The sequence below is a fragment of the Python bivittatus genome, unplaced genomic scaffold, assembly GCF_059951505.1.
Source record: "Python bivittatus isolate LINGU-HERP-01145 unplaced genomic scaffold, Pbiv_v1 ctg000780_np1212, whole genome shotgun sequence".
In the NCBI taxonomy this organism is placed as follows: domain Eukaryota; kingdom Metazoa; phylum Chordata; class Lepidosauria; order Squamata; family Pythonidae; genus Python; species Python bivittatus.
In genome coordinates this window covers 3,641,427-3,658,274 of record NW_028277108.1, presented here as the reverse complement: position 1 = coordinate 3,658,274, position 16,848 = coordinate 3,641,427, and the positions used below count along the sequence as shown (strand labels likewise).

The following is a 16,848-nucleotide window of genomic DNA, read 5'->3' as shown; positions in this document are numbered from 1 at the left end:
TATTTCTTTGAAATCAGGAACCAGTAGTCTTTTGTCCTTAAGTCAGAACAAAAGTGGATGGGTCTCCGGGGGAAAAAGGGGGGAGATATGTGAGAAAATAAAAGTGCTTGCTCTTTCCGTCTCATACACACTCACAGCACTCCCTCCCTCCCCCCTCAAAAAAGCCTCAGAAAAAATCATTACTGAAAAAATAAAAACATTTTACAGTTGTTAAAAGGCGTTTTGTCAGTGAATATTGGCATACAATGAAATAGACTTTCCGATCGGGGAGAAAGCTCCAACCGACATCAGGGTTTTATGGGATCATCTGCAGCTCCTGGGTTGTCTTCTTCTATAGAAGATTTGAGACAATCTTCTTAACTTCCTAAGCCATGATTTAATGAAGCTAGCAAAACCCAGCTTGAGCCTATATTTTGTTGTGAGTTTACCAACTATGTACGGACACATGTCCTCTCAGGCTTCTTTCTCTTTCTTTCAAGAAAATGGCTCTACAGAACAAACACATCCAGGAGCTGAGTGAAGCTGTGAAGCAAAAGGACAAACAAATAAGTCAGCTACAAGGTCTGGTTGGTCACTTGGAAGCTACCATAAAAGATTCTGTGAGTGTTTAATTTGTCTCCATGATCATCTCAAAGGTAGCTGTCATGTGCTGATGCCAAGCTTAAGGTTTGCCTCAAAGCAGAGCTTTTAGAAGGAATCCAAAAGCCAATTAGAACTGGGCTCCAAAGATGGCCTTTGGGATTTTATTTTCCAAAGTCAGCCTCTGTGTCTCCAAATCTATTAAGACAGAGGAGACTTTCAGGGATGGTCTATGATAAGGCAAAGAGGGTCTGCTGTTTATTTTCTTAAAGGTATGCACCTTGACGTGGTTAAATATGTTCCTTTGCTCCTTGGTTCCCGGCTCTGGTTTTTTGCTCGCAACAGAACATAACTGTGGGGAGGAAAGTAATTTTTGACTTGCTGTTGGGCATAAGGAAAAAAGTCTGCTCTCCTTGAGGCAGTCTACGCATCCCACCCTGGCTCTTGAGGTGGTGCACAATTGGCTTCAATTTGAAGGTGCCAGCTTCATTCTTTGTAGATTTTCTAATTCAGTGAGACCAAAGATCACTCTGACAAATATAGTAGGTAGTTATAGTTCCTACATTATAAAACCACTGCAAAATGAAACAAAGCCTCTTCAGTTCCAAGCTCATTCTGTGGCAGTTTGACAAGCATTGCCGCTGTATTATAAGTTAGAAGCAATAGCTTTATGCATCTTCTCACAGGCTAACATTAGTGAATGCCTTAATGGCCATGTGCCTGGGAGCTTGCATGCCCCCATAGGATGAAACCCTCCTTCAGGGGAAATGGTAATGGTGAAAGGGCTTTCTTATCCAGTGACTTGAGCTATACCATTAAGAGTGGACATCCTAATATGGAGTCCCCCATGATAGGCATGTCAAAGAAGAAGGATCAGACGAAATATGATCTGTTAAAGAAGGAAGTGACAACTCCCTCCAATAGTGTGCCAAAACCAAATGGACACTTACAACCAGGATATCAGCGTGAGACTAGCAGATGAGCCTCTCAGATCAGAAAGTATCCAAGAAGCCACTGAGGAAGAGCAGAGGCCAAGTACGAGTAGCACTGGCATTTATGATGTGGCTGGATCAAAGCTGAAAGGACATCTGGCAATTAATGTGGCCATAGGCAACATCAGATACATGAGCCAAGGCAAACTTGATGTTGTCAGGGTAGAAATGTCAAGATCTAACATTGACATTCTGGGAATCAGCAAACTGAGATGGACTCGAATTGATCACATCAAAGAAGCATCAGATCTACTGTAGGTAAGAAAATTATAGAAGAAACAGAGTAGGCATCATTATTAACAAAAAGGTGTAAAAGTTAGAGCCCTTGATTCAACCTCTAAAAATTACAACTGAAGCTGAAGAAAACAAAGTCACCTGACCAAGAAGAGATGACAGCAGGTATTCCTTATGGTATCTGTGGCAGACGTAAAGAATAGCTTTAATGGCTTAGATTTGATAGCTAAAGTGCATGAAGAACTTTGGACTGAAATCTGTGCCATCATTTAAGATGAAACCAACACAAATATCCTGAAATGAAAAAAGCAAAAGAAGGAAAAATGATGTCTGTTAATAGGCTGAAGATAGGAGAGATGTTTACCATGAAATGTGGTGCTTGCTACCAGTTTGGCTGGCTTCAAAAAAGAGTTGGACCAAATTGTGGAAGTCAGGGAGATTAATGGCTATTAGCCTTAATGCCAACATGACTGCCTCTGAGGGCCATCTGCTGGGAGATTAGTGGGTTTCTTTGTGGAGATGGTTGGCCACTGTTAGAGGAGACTGCTGGACTAGATAGGCCAGGGGTCTGATCTAGCAGGGCACTGCTTATGTTCTTACTTGGGAGAAAGCCAGTGACTAACGTAGACAAAATATTAATGTGCAAAGAAATTACATGACCCCAAAGTTACACATTGTCTATGTCATGGTTTTCCCAATTGTAATGTATGGCTTTACAGACCATCAGAAAAGCTGAATGAAGAAAAATGTATGCCTTTGAATTGTAGTGCTGGAGAAGATTGCTCAGAATAACTTAGACTAGAATCTAAATAATTCAGTACTGGATGAAATAAACCCAGATAGCTGATTGGAAGCCTTAATAATGAAGCTAAAGCTTAAATAATTTTGGCACTTAATGTGAAGGCCAGAGTCAATGGAGAAAACCCTGAAGCTTGAAAAAATCGAAGTGACTGACAGAAGACAAGCTGGCTAGATACTATCACTGATGATTCAAGCTTGAACCTACAAGAACACGAAGAAGCAGTTCCTGATAGGCAATCCTGTTGAAATATGTCCATTGGGGCACAAAGATTTAGAAGCAAGTGGATGATAACAACCTGATCCAAACTAAGGCCTCTTTCAAAAAGCCACATGGCCTTGTATAGGCAGAAAAACCTTTCCGATGTCTTCATACTCCACGTTGTTAGACAAGCTGTTCCTAAAACATAAAGGGCTTTGGGGAGCAATTTCTCAGGCAGCGTGGGAAGCGCTGAGAGAGGCTGATTCTCACACCTAGAAGTGTTTTCCCTGGGAAGATGATGTTCTCTTGATTTCATCCTAGTAGTATACCTGATTTAAAACTCCAAAGAGCAACTTCCATAAGAGAGAGAGAGTTCCTGATGCCTTTTGAAAGACAAGTGTTCTGTTTACTTTTGGTGTTACCATGTCAAGCAGTTATCTAAATTTTAGCCTGCTCCTTGAAGTGGATAACTAGAAACAGAGAGGTGTCTTTTCACAAATGTATTGTATATTTTTCCCTTCCACTTTGAATATTTTATGACCAAAAGAATGAAATAAAATATTTTATGATAATGAAAGGACAAAGCATTATACAAGAAGGGTGAGGATATATATAGATCCACTATGTGGGACCCATTATAAGGAGCATACGGGCACTCTCTCTGTCCCACAGTCAGTCCCATTTTTCTTTTCCACACAAGATCTTACAAACATCTGAGAATATGTATAAAGTTAGAGAAGAACCTAGGGAATAAGGTACTTTTTCTTATTTTCCACCATCAAGCTCCAGATGAGAGCACTAAAATTCTTGTGGCATTGGAAGGGAGCAATAGCCAGATTACTAAGAAGTTATCATAGTTACTCCATGTCTATATCTATTAGTTTGACTAATATTCCAGGAAGAAAGAATAGTTTTGGCGAGCCTACCAAAGGTAAAGAGTTAGTGAAATTAGCGAAGTATCTAAAATGAGTACTCTTGACAAATATATTGACTGGATATTACATTCCAGTCTGTTTGAGTAGCAATGGAAAAAAATCCTATTTAATTTTATCTTTTTATTGTAGGAGCAATTTAAAGTAGAAATGGCAAAACATGTGAATTGTTAATGTTTCTGCCCTTTAAGAATTGGCTTCCTTACTTTAATACAGGAGATCACCATTGCGACTATAAAACAGCAAATGGAACAGGAAAACAGTAGTGCAATGGAGCACACCCACTGCAGTGAATCCAAGGAGACAAATGTGGGTCCTGGAAGGAAACGATACTTTGAAAGGGAAGAAGGAGGCCCCCCTTCGAAGCAAGGTACCAGTTCCTCTTCTGCATATACAGAAAGGCTGCTGAGGTCCAAAATTACTTGTATATCAAAATAAAAAGCCAAAGTTACAGCACAGGATTAATGTTGAGCGCCAGAAGATGGCTGTCAGATCAGATGTGGTTGTACATCTTTCATGAACTCTATTGTTTTTATTTTATAAAAGTCAAAAATAAACATTTTTAAGTGGAACTTCTCCTTTTGCATGTGGTATGTGTGCTTCTCATCAAATTCATGTCATGAAATAGCTTCTGTTTTGTGAACCTGCTGGGCCTGCTCAAGTGTGTGTCTCTGTGCGTGGATGCCTATCATTTTGATTCTCCTAAATGTATTAGTCAATGGCACTTTCAAAATCCTGTCTTTGTGAGTCTACTAAGGACGTTACGTTTCCTTTAGTAAGAAAACTGGCATGCTCTACAAGATCCTGCATCTCTTCCATCTAAATTATTCTTCCCAGTTTTTTTACAGTCAGCAATTTGCATGGTAGTTAATATTTTTGGCTTGGGCTTCATACAGTAAAGCATCATTGTTAGAGAATCACCATTATGGTGATCATTAAAGGTCACCAGAATAAAACCTATCACTCTGCAGTATGTAACGTGCTAAGTATACGAACTGATGAATCTCTGCCACAGTTGTCTAGATCAGTGTTTCTCAACCTTGGCAACTTTAAGACATGTGGACTTTAACTCCCCGAATTCCCTAGCCAGTGCTGGAGTTGAAGTCCACACATCTTCAGGATGCCAGGGTTGAAAAACATTGGTCTAGACCAGTGTTGTCCAAACTTGGCCACTTTAAGATGAGTGGACTTCAACTCCCAGAATTCTGGGAGTTGAAGTCCACTCATCTTAAAGTGGCCAAGTTTGGACAACACTGGTCTAGACTGTCATGTACATTAGCCTTGTATATAAAGTGGCAAATATCCTAAAGCAAGACCTGTGGGGATAGAGATTAAAATTAAAGATATCTTCACAAACGTGCAGTTTTCTGTTCCGATTTTACTCATTTATACCAATTTCCAAAGCTGCAGACAAATAAAAATACATTTTAAATCCAACATGATATCTGTTTTTCCACTTGTTCTTTTTTTCCCCCTTAGGTTTTTTTTTTTCCTTAATTTTTCCAACTGGGGGGAACCTCTGTCCCAGGCCTTCAACAGAAAAAAATTCAAACATGTTCCCCCCAGGAGGATTAAAATGCTAAATTGGTCCTTATCATAAGAAGATGAAATTTACTGTTGGACTATTCGATGAATTAAAGATAAATCTGTCCCTCTTTTTATTCCTTTCTCTTTCCCGTGTATCAGATGTCTGTGATAAAAGAAGGAAATCATGTATGTATAGCTAAATGTCTGATCATGTGTCGTGCTACTCTGTATGCTTGTGTTGCTCAACAATCTATTCAGAACAGGAGTTCACCCTTTCTGAAGATGCTGAGATTAACGAGAGAGCAAGCTCGTTGCACAGTCGGGCATTTCTTCTGGATCAGTGTGAAGTTTGTCGGAAGTAGAAGTCGCTTTCTAATATATTTTCATGCCTCTGCAAAATTGCATCCCACAAATGCTTCTATTCTAATATATATGTATTTTGGAAATTATTTTATATCATTAACCATTATCCTTTGATGAGTTTGTTCTTTTTCTGGCCTGTTGTAACTATGGCTTACCATTCGGTATATCTGAAATTGGCTCATTTTAAAGCACAAAGGGCACGGGGAGAGACTTATATTTGTCCCTCTATTTTGCCATTGAATACAATCTCTGGTTTCTGACAGAATAACTTTTTGGTCCTATGTAAGTTTTTCTTCAACGTTTCTCTTTTCAAATGTATGCTAAATAGCAATTGCCTAAATCCAGACTAGCAATTTCAGGTTTCAATTATCAATAGCCAACTAGAATTACTACCACATTATTCTCCTTGACTAGGAAGAATTTTCTTGGTGGGTCAACATTGCACTGCTGTACAAAAAATAGACCATAAGTTCCTTTTTGGAACTGATGCTGGTCTATATAGATTTAAAATTGCTATTGCTCGCAGCCAACGTTTTTGTTAATGTAATTGTATCGCATTAAAACCCAGTGGCATTTAGCTCAGCCTCACAAAAAATAATGCTATAAAGATAGAACAAGATATATTTGAAAATGTATTATAGTCGTATAAAAATGCATGTAAAAATCAAAGAGAGATGTGATGTTTCATATCTCTGAATATATTTGGCTAAACAGCAAAAAATAAGGAAAAATATTTCTAGAAGCCTTCAGATGTCTAAACAAGACTGTATATTCATTTGGACTTCTGCCTCACGCAGTGCCTTCACTGCAGATAAGCTATTCTGCACATCAGTGTCAACTTCTTAAGTAGTTGCCCAGGGAAACATTTCTAATATCTGTGTAGAAATTGTAAAACAAGTTAGCTGCCTGGTTTTCCCGAAATCGATTTTAAGAAAATAAAGAAGGAAATAAGAAGTTTCCAGATGCCCTTTTCGGATCCTCTATTCATGTGGCCAATTTTCTAAAATGTTGTTACAAATCTATTGACGATGACTGAATAAAATTCATCTTTTTAATTTTTGTAGGATTCATTCACAACAGTTCTAAAGATGCCATAGTCTCAGAGACAGCTGATGAAACACAACCCCATCCTTTGAAGGAAAAGGGAGAAATGGTGGCCTTGGAGGAAAAAAATAAAATGTTAGAAGTTCAGTTGGCCTTACTTAGAGAAAAGTTAGAAAAAGAGGAAAATGAGAAGGAGGGATTTTCCAGAGAAATAGCTAGATTGTCTCAAGCTCTTTCTTCAGAAAAGGAAAGAGCTTCTGGCTTGAATAGGGAACTCCAGCAGCAGCAGGCAAATTATGAGCAGGCAACACTTGAAATAGCTGTGCTGAAAGAGAGAAATAAGAGCCAAGAGGAGAAAATTCAGACTCTGCTTCAAGAGATAGGTGCCGCTAGCCAAATCATTGTAGAAGAAAAATTACAGATAAAGACACTTGAAGCAGAAATGGGTTTATTGAACAGGTTAGGGTCACATTGCCCTGTGGTAGATGTTGACTTGGCAAATCAAGAAAATATGTCAAGAGATGAGCATTTGCCGACCCATGTTAATGCTGGTCAAAAGAGTTCATTTCACAGTAGTGTTGAAGGTATCTGGAAAATAAGCCAGCAGATCATTAATGCTTCAACTCAAAAAAGCAGTTGTATTGGAGACCTCATGCAACAGGTTGAGCAGTTGCAGAGGAGAACTTTGGAGGCTGATGAGGAGAATTCTCAGCTGAAGTTGAAACTGAGCGAAACTGTCAGTCAGAGAGATGCAGCTATGCAGGAGAAGACATCCCTTCTTAATCAGCTAAGGGACTTGCAACAGGAAAATGCTTGTTATGCCAAAAAATATGAGGAAGCAGAGAATAGAGCACTTGCCCATTTGGAGAGAATAAAAACAAATGAGGACCTCTTCGAAGAGTGTAGAGCAAAGGATGTCAGAATAGCTTCTTTAGAGCAAATTGTGAAAGATAAAGATTCAGCCATTTTAGTGATGGAACAAACGGTTCAAGGCATGGAGGAGAAGCTTAGCATTTCAGAAGCTAAAATCAGGAAATTCACAGATCAGGAATCACAACTAAAGATGGAAGTTCTAGAGCTGAAAAGAATGATTGAACTTGAGGGAAAGAAGAAAGAAGAGTCAAAGCAAGCCACAAAAGAGTAAGTTTTTATAACTTTCCTGCTTAAATAATACACGGATATGAATATAACTCTCAGGTGAGATTAGACCATCTATATTCTGCTTCCCTTCTCTCAAGGAACAAGAAATGCTTAATCTAAGACAGTTTTTCAATCAGATGATTTCTGGGGGTTGAATTCCCACTTCTAGGCTTTAGTAATCAAATTGCATCACCAGTCAAGTCATTGACTGATCTACTCTCTTAATAAATTGGTCAATTTCCTTTTCCCCTTGATTCTGTGTCAAAAGAGCAATAAATATAATTATATTCCTCCGGGTCATCTCTGAACCCTTTTCTAAATCTTAAATGAAAGTGGCCTAGAAGAATATAATAACTGGTGACAGTGTTAAAGGACTGAAACCTAAGACACCAAGGCTACAGACATATAGTCACTTTGGGGTAAGCAGCATGAACATAGTGGGGCTGCTTCTGAATAAACAATCTTGGGAATGGGTTGTATATTTATTTTGGACGAAGTGCTACAGAACTGTCAGTCCTTCGAGGTAGACCAGACTAGGAAACCAATAACATGTACGTCAGTACTACCTTTATGTAAAGCTTTAGTAACAACATCTTGCAAGTCTGAATGCACGTCCCCCTCCTTCTTTTTATCTTTGTGTGAACTGAGGAGGGGCTTGTCTGAGATGTTTACTCACAATGCATTTTTGACTCAGGCTCAGGCCTTTTTTTCCCGACTGCTGCCTTGGTAGTGGCCCTTCTTCCTGTCCCTCAAGGCTATTTCCTCTGCCCTCTACAAGAACATCATGCTTAGTAAGCTAGTTAAATGAGTGGCATAAAAGGAGCTCAAAAACCACACTCAAATAATGCTCATGAATGCCTCCTCCCCAAACTGGAGGAAGGTATTGAGTGGGCTTTCTGGGACATGTAATGTTCAACATTTTTGTTAATGATCAAATGATGAGGTGAGGGGATGCTTACCAGATCTGAAGAAGACATAAAGCTCTATTGAGCAGCTAGTGTCTTACAAGCAGAAAGAAAATACAGAAAGACCTTGCTGGGTTAGATAAATGGGTTGAAAATAATAATGAAATTTAACAGACAAATGCCAAGTTCTTTAGAAAAAGAGATCAGAATGCCACATTTTGAATGGAGGAGGATGTTTGCATTTAGAAGAGAAGATTAACACACTCTGCTTCTGGCTATTCTTGTCTAGAAGCTTCAGTTAGTGCAAACTGCAGCAGTTAGATGCTGAGACATGGTACATGTTAAAAGATCTATAGGTTGCCAGTTGTCTCTGCACAATTTAAGATGCTAGTTTTAACCTTCAAAGCCCTGAACAGCTTAGGCAATTTTAGAGAGGCTGTATCTCAATAGGAACCTGTCCAGAAGGGCACCAAATGTGCCAGAAGATCTCTGTGGAACTGCATAGAACACAGGTGGTGATGACAAAATTGCAGATTTGGCTGATTTGGCTGGACTTTCCACAGAACATTGTTGTGGATGTGATTGTATGTACGTGAGAGAGAGAAGAGAAGATTCCTGTAGAAATACAAAGAAGTTTCCTTAGTGAGCTTTTCTGACTATTGTTACCCATGGTTGATACTGACTTGGACTTAAGTCAAAAAGTGAAGTGTATCATAGCTTTAGTGTAACGGGGAAATCTGTGCCCTGTAGTCTGCATACAGCTTCTGACCCATTTTGGTTTTCCCTGAATTCCTCCCAAATGACATCATTTCTTTGTTCTACTTTCTGATCAAATACCAGTAAAATAGGTGTGTTTCTTTTGTAACCCACATAGCAAACAGAACTCATAAAATTGGGGATGAACATTTTGGGCCCATTGAAGTGACACTGCTGGCTGTGCCTCAGTGGTACTGGACTGGACCCAAAATGCCCTAGGGCTCTTGGAGGCTAAGGCCAAACTGAAAAATTAAAGCAGTACCATCAGGCACAAAGAATTGCTCATTCCTGTTTGAGAAGAACACTTTCTGGGTAAGAAGTAGAGACTGAGATGATCCATTTGCACTTTTAAGTTGCTATTGAAATATGTTAGACTCCTGGCTCTGTTCTATTCCTGATTGGTTAAACTAGAACTCTGCAGCTTAGGAGCTATTTCTAAAAGACTTTATTCTCTCTCGCACACACACACAGATGTTCTCTGTTTCTCTTTCAGATTAAAAGAAGAGCTATTAAAGAGCACTGATCTTTCTTCCCGCCTTCAAGCAGAAATCCAACAGAAAGATGAAGAATATGCAGATCTGAAGGAGAAGTTGGCTGATACCAAAAAGCAGATTGAGCAGGTTCAGAGACAGGTCCGTAAGAGGAAGAAGTTACTTTTTCTGTCATCCTATACGCAACTCTTCTCTTGTCTTTCCTACCCATTCCTAATTTGGTTAGTTACGCTTGAAGATGTAAAATTGGTTAAATTGAAGTATTTCAAGGAAGAAACTAAACAGATCGGCCTTCCACTGTTGTCGACTGAGAAGCTCTTTCAAAGGTCTGCTGATGGTGGTGGATGACGTTTGTTTTAGTTTTGTTCAAAGCCTGTTTAGGCCATGATCACTGGGCAGTTTCCATTCTCACTGGTGCAACAGAGCTATTGTTAACCCACAGATTTTCTTGACTCTTTTCTTTTTCCTTGCAGTTAGTTCAGATCAAGATCTTTCTTTCCTCCCTGCTGTTAGGAACTCCATTTGCTCTGCTTTCAAAAGATGACACATCTTCCTGCTAGAAGTCATCTGTCTGCTCATGTCCATGCTTGACTTGTTCCCCTTCTCTGTATTTCAAATTGCAACCCAAATATGTGAAAAAGTACCACTCTCTAACTGGGTATGATACACCCCTCTGGAATCTTTTTACAGGTGTGCAGCATGCGTGCTGAAGAGAAATTGCTGCGGAGTAAAGTTAATGAACTTGAGAAGGCCAAAGGCCAGCTAACTGGAGAACTAGACCTCAAGCAGCGGACAATCCAGCAATTTAAGAAGGTGCCACAGAACGTTTTGATCTTGGTAACGTTGTGCGGGGGGACACTGAGGATGACTTGCACAACACGGCCATTGCTCTGCAGTCTGTGCTCTGCATGCAAAGCTCCTAGGTTCAGTTCCTGGTGGAGCTGAGAAATAGCCCAGCATGAAATTCGAGAGACTCACTGGCAGGCACCAGTAATAATAAGCAGATGGCTAGACGAATGGTCTGACTCATTATTTTATTTATTTAGCATTACTTGGATACTGCCTACTCATTCGATTGTAGGCAGCCTACAATTCTAAAAGTAAAACATCAATAAAATCACTCTTGTTGGCCAAGCCCACAGCCACCCACTGAAGGGCTGAACACATTATCTAATGCTCTCTTCTCCTAAAACAGTGGTTGGGGAATTCTGTGAGTTGAAGTCCACACATCTTAAAGTTCCCAAGTTTGAAAAACACTGTCCTAAAGCTTTGAGTAAGGATATGATATTTACTGTTTTCTTAAATGATAATAGAGTAGGGATCATCTTGATGTCAGGGGCAGGCTGTTCGAGAGAGAGAGGACAGTGATAGAAAAGATCATTCTCTGTGTCCCTGTGCCAATTCTTTCTGGAAAGTTGGGGGCTCATAGCAGACTTGCTTGGCCAGCACATACTGGACAAATTCCATCTGGAGCAGGCGGTCCTGAAGACAGCAAGGACTTTTTGGGCTTTCCTAATACAAAAACACAATTAATGTAGCATGTGGAGGTTACAAGTATGAATACAGAAGTCTCTAATTCACACCTTACAATGGCCATATAAGGTAGTCCTCACTTAACAACCATTTGTTTAGTGACTGTCCGAAGTTATGATGGCGCTGAAAAAAGTTGCTTATGACCGGTCCTCATACTTATGACTATCGCAGCACCCCCGTGGTTACGTGATCACAATCTGGGTATTTGGCAACCAGCTCTCACAACGGTTGCAGCATCCTGCAGTCACGTGATCACCATTTGCGACCTTTTCAGCTGGCTTCTGGCAAGCAAAATCATGGCATGATTCACTTAATGACCGTGTGATTTGCTTAACGACCACTGCAAAAAGGTGGTAAAATTGGGTGCAGTTACATGATGCTTTGCTTAATGACTACCCTGCTTAACAATGAATTTTCTGATCCCTATTATGGTAGTTAAGCAAGGACTATCTGTACTGTATTTAAGGTTTGCCTTTAAAGCATCATCTCTCTCTCTCGGCTCCTGTCAGCCCAACCAGGTAGATCAGAAGTCCAGGAACCAGCTCCACAGGAAGGCTAAAACTACTGTATATACTCACAGATAAGCCCATCTGTGGATAAGCTGACCTGCAAAATTGCAACTAAAATACCAGGAAAAATGTGCCTCCTGCAGATAAGCCAACCTGCTTATCCATACTGCCATGACTTCTTCCATTTTGGCATATCTTCTAAACTAGCTTTCCTTTTCTTCCATTCACAGACTTGTTTTTTGTTTACCTCAAATTCTCTGACAGCAACAGAATTGTTTGTCTTTTCCGCACTCCTAATAACTATTAGCTTGAAAGCTGCATCAACTGCTAACTGTTGGCGATTTCCAGACATGGCAATTACCTATCTACCAGAAATGTGTGCAGCAAAAGGCAGGAAACTGCAAACTTTTACGCCATCATTTAAAGCCCATGATTTATTTAAAAAAAAAAAAACCTGAGCTCTGGTCCTTTCTTTCTTCTTTACTGAGTCATGGAAAGCCAACCAACCACAGTCCTTCCAGAGCTAGAATCCTTCTTGAACCAACACACATCTGGGTCAGGCTTCTTAATTTTTACTGTATTTGGATGCTAACAGTGTCATGGTTATGACCCATCTTTAGATGAGGCAACAACTGCTAGTAATTTCTAACCAGTGCAGTCTAGCTGATTTTGACCTAGGCAGAGCATAAAGTCTATGCTTATAGCAGAGGGTTTGTTTTTTAATGCTTAGCCTTTCTTCCTTACGGGGGGGCGGGGAATACCTTTTATTAGCTGATGTCTTTCATCTACAATAAAACATTCAAAGAAAAGCTATCATTAAAAACTTTTAAATGTGAAGTTGCAGATAGATCTACTCAAAAACAGACTGAATTTAATGTGGGTTACCATCGTATGTGTTTAAGGCTGCTACCTCAATGCAATTGAGCACAGTGACTGACTTTAAGATTACACAGTTTTTATGGTAAGAAACTTTTACAAAATGTTTAGTGTCTGTGTCTGGAGTTTTTCTTTCTGTGTCCAAATCAGGATGATCTGAGTAAGAAGCTGGAGGACGCTTTACAGCAGTACCAGAAAACATGTGAAGGTATGTAATGACTAAGTGTGTGTGTGTGTGTGTGTGTTTGTGTGTCTGTGTCCTAAATGTTCGTGCTTCTTATTCTTTCTGGATTTTATACATTTTGTTACTCTATATTTGTTGATCTGAAATACTACATCAATAAAAATCCCTGCTCATCATATTAATATGCCTCCTTTCTGCATTCAGCAGAAAGCTGAAGTGGGGAATCATTTGGGTTGGGAAAGCGGTGCTGAGGCCTACAGGAAGAGCCGTGTCTCCTGTTCCCCATTTAGTCATTTCTTCCACGGAAGGACTGCAAAGAGGGTTTACAGAGTAGGCATTTTTTCTTCAATCTTATAGATGTACGTTCCAAAGACAAAATCATTGAAAATATGAGACTGACTTTAGAGGAGCAAGAACAGACTCAGTCTGAACAAGATCAAGTTCTTCAGACCACATTAGAAGAGAATGAAAGGTGTAAGGCAGGTAAGCCACAATTGAGGATAACTTTATTCCCTCTGCTTGCTCACACATATGCCAGGCAGCCTTTGAAAGCAATATGTAGATTTCAATTATAGATTTCAAATTGATTGTTATTGATTGATTATGTGCTATCAAGTCATTTTCGACTCCTAGTGACCACATAGATAGATCTTCTCCATGACGATCTATCCCTAACCTGTTCTTTCAGGTCTCCCAATGGTGGCTTCTTCACCTCTAGTCATCCTTTTCTCTTTCCTTCCACTTTTCCCAGAGTTAGGTCTTTGCATAATGCATCTGAAGTAGGATAATTTATCTGGACCTGTTTCAGTCTGGCCAAGGACCTAGGAAGCATGCCTTCTCGGTTGCAGCCCCCACCCTCTGGAACAGCAACCCCCCCAGAGATAAGGGGAGTGCCCTCTCTCCAGAAAGCCTTGAAAACCTAGCTTTGGTCCCCGGCCTGGGGTTGATATTTATTATTTGTTCAGTCGCCCCTGTTTTGTTTTATTGCTTTTGTTGTCCTTTAGATCATTTTAGTCTGGGCTGTCTGATTTAATGTTTTCAGCTGTTTTTACAATTTTTCTAGTTTTGTATGCCACCCAGAGTCCACTGGAGTTGGGTGGCCATTAAATTTAAAATAATAATAATAATTATTATTATCATCATCATCATCATCATTTGAGCCTGGCCATTTATGCCTCACGTGAGAACTCTATGTTAATTTGTTCAATGATCCATCAGTTTGTTTTCTTGGCTGTCCATGGTATTCTCAGGAGCCTTTGCAACACCAAAGTTCAAAGGTGTCAGTACTCTTTCTATCATGCTTCAAATGGATATGGAAATAGATATGTAAATTTCTGTCCCTCTGGCAAATTCCAAGGATAGAACCTTGTTAATCTGTTGTGGCAAAAACAATCCTGCAGCATTTTTCATAGATAAGCAGCATCTTTAGGACAAATGTATTTCAGTTAGCTGGCTGGTATGCTTATACAGGTAGTCCTCATTTAGTGACTGCCTTGTTTAGCGACCATTCACAGCTACGACAGTGATGAAAAAGTAACTTTGCAACCAATCCTCACATTTATGACCTTTGCAGATCTGTAAAGCAAAGGAAAGCTGAAGTAAGATCATAAGCACATTTGTGGTTTCACTTAGTAATTGCCTCACTTAATGACCAAGTTGTCAGTCCCAATTGTGATCGCTAAACGAGGACTACCTGTATATACACATATATGCAACTTGCAGGAGAATTAAAATATGGAAATTTGACATTTCAATTTGCACAAGCTGCTTGAATTCTGTAATCTATGTAGGCTAATAGTGACTATCTTCAGCTGCTGTTAATGGGATTCATTTGGTATCTTGCAGTTGTATGTTATCTTGCTAATGCGCCTATTTTCCTGTAGAATTGGAAAAGTTGGAAAAAAGATACTGTGAGCTAAAGGAGCAGAAAAATGATCTGAGGCCACAAGACATTAATGAAGTCTATGAAAAACGCACAACCTTGCTTCATGAACAATTAAAACAATTGCAAGAGAAACTGGAGGTAATGCTTCAGTTCCTGTCACATTTAAAAGGCAATATGGGACTTCATGCCAAACTACTTGTGGGGATCATGTGCATTTTTAGTTTATTTCTTGGAAAAACTAAAAAACTGGCATTGGTAGTCTTGACAGAAGGATGAAGGATTTTTTTATAATGGTGTGATCAAAACAGCATGATTTCAGTTTTTACACATATTTGTATGTTTCACCTTGTTCTTTCTAGCATATTTTTAGTTGCTCTCAGTCCAGTCAACAGTAAAAATACCAATCAGATTGGTATAAAATTACAATAAAACAACATTTAAGTAAATCAGGAGGTACAAGCAGCCACAACAGAAATACAGGAAGTCTCTCAATTGCAATGGGCAAAAAATTGAATGAATGAATGAGCAAACAAACAAACAAATAACAGAGGAAACTAAAGGCCTGGGAGAATAAACCGACTTTGCTAGTTGCCCCCAAAATAACAGAACTTGGATCTGTCTAATGGGCTGCTTCTAGAAAGATCTGTTCCCCAATAACCACACACTACACTTGGGTCCTTGGGTGGGAATATATGGGAAGATGTGTCTCTTTAGATGCTGACCTCCCTGGAAGTGAAGTACTTAATTGGCTTGTACTAACATATTCAACTGGAATCTATTGTTAATGGTAGGAAGGAAACCACCATTTTGAGCAGAATTGGTAGAAAGGAATGTGGTGCCCAGTTGTTGACTTTACTCAGCTGAATACAATATTGAGTCTATGAGCAAGATAATGAAGGAAAGTGGAAGCTGATTCAAGGGAATCACAATGGAAGATAGAAGAAAACCTGTTTCCCTTCTAGTGTGAAAGAAGTGAATGTACATGCATCTTATACATGTGCATGGATGCACATACAGCAGAGGTGTCCACAAGGATGTGGTCCAAAAATTCAAGATGGCAGTCACAGTGATGCAATCAAAGCTCTGCCTGTTCTTATATCTGTCATGCATGCAAAGCTTTAATCACACCATCAGGGTGCCACCTTGCCTCTTTTGACCACATCCTGACATACCTGGCAACATGACATGACCTGACACCCTGACGTGACCTGGCAACAAATCATGGCCCTCAAGACTGAGAAGACATGTGATTCCTTGATTAGAAGCAACTTGCATGTGACTTTCACTTAGCTTTGTACAAAGTCTGTGTTTGTCAAATTTAGATGAAGCAGGAATCTTCCGTTTTCTTTGCTTTGCAGTCAGAGGAGATGAGGAGGGAAATGAAGATTGAGCTCACAAGGGCAGAACGTACCCTAGAATGCCTTCATCTGATAAATTAGAATTCAGTGTTACATGTGAATTCAGCTGATATTTGAACACAATAAGACTATTTTCAGCTCTCTTTGGCAGGCAGGCAAGCATATTTTGAGGGATTTTGGGGGTGGGGGTGGAGAATTTCAAATCTTAATCGTTTTGTCTCTAGGGCTTTTTCACTTCCATTAGAAGAAAAGGTGTAACTGATTCCTTTTAAAACAGGAAGGCAAAGAACAGCATGAAACAGATCGTAGGAAGTGGCTAGCAGAAAAGATGCTCCTCATAACTCAGGCGAAAGAAGCGGAAACTCTCCGTAACAAGGAGATGAAAAAATTTGCTGGAGATAAAGAACATTATGCCAAGCAACTCACAGAAGCAGTAAGTGATTTTTTGTTTCTCCCTTGTATCTTTGGAAAGATGAAAAAAATACAAAAGACTTGTGAATGAATGACTTCCAATTTATCCAGTACCTTACTACTGAGTGT

The 16,848-nt window shown here is 39.6% G+C and overlaps 1 protein-coding gene across 3 annotated transcripts in view; it reads left to right on the top strand.

The window, feature by feature from the left end:
* Positions 1-16,848, top strand: part of KIF20B (kinesin family member 20B) — a 56,085-nt gene that overhangs the window by 21,929 nt on the left and 17,308 nt on the right. For all 3 annotated transcript variants that reach the window (XM_088128966.1, XM_088128967.1, XM_025171262.2), the window contains exons 18-26: positions 480-599; positions 3,954-4,107; positions 6,692-7,811; positions 9,966-10,104; positions 10,654-10,776; positions 13,032-13,089; positions 13,423-13,548; positions 14,949-15,088; positions 16,586-16,741. In XM_088128966.1, coding sequence (XP_087985092.1) covers positions 480-599; positions 3,954-4,107; positions 6,692-7,811; positions 9,966-10,104; positions 10,654-10,776; positions 13,032-13,089; positions 13,423-13,548; positions 14,949-15,088; positions 16,586-16,741 — 2,136 coding nt within the window. The remainder of the gene's footprint in view (positions 1-479; positions 600-3,953; positions 4,108-6,691; positions 7,812-9,965; positions 10,105-10,653; positions 10,777-13,031; positions 13,090-13,422; positions 13,549-14,948; positions 15,089-16,585; positions 16,742-16,848) is intronic.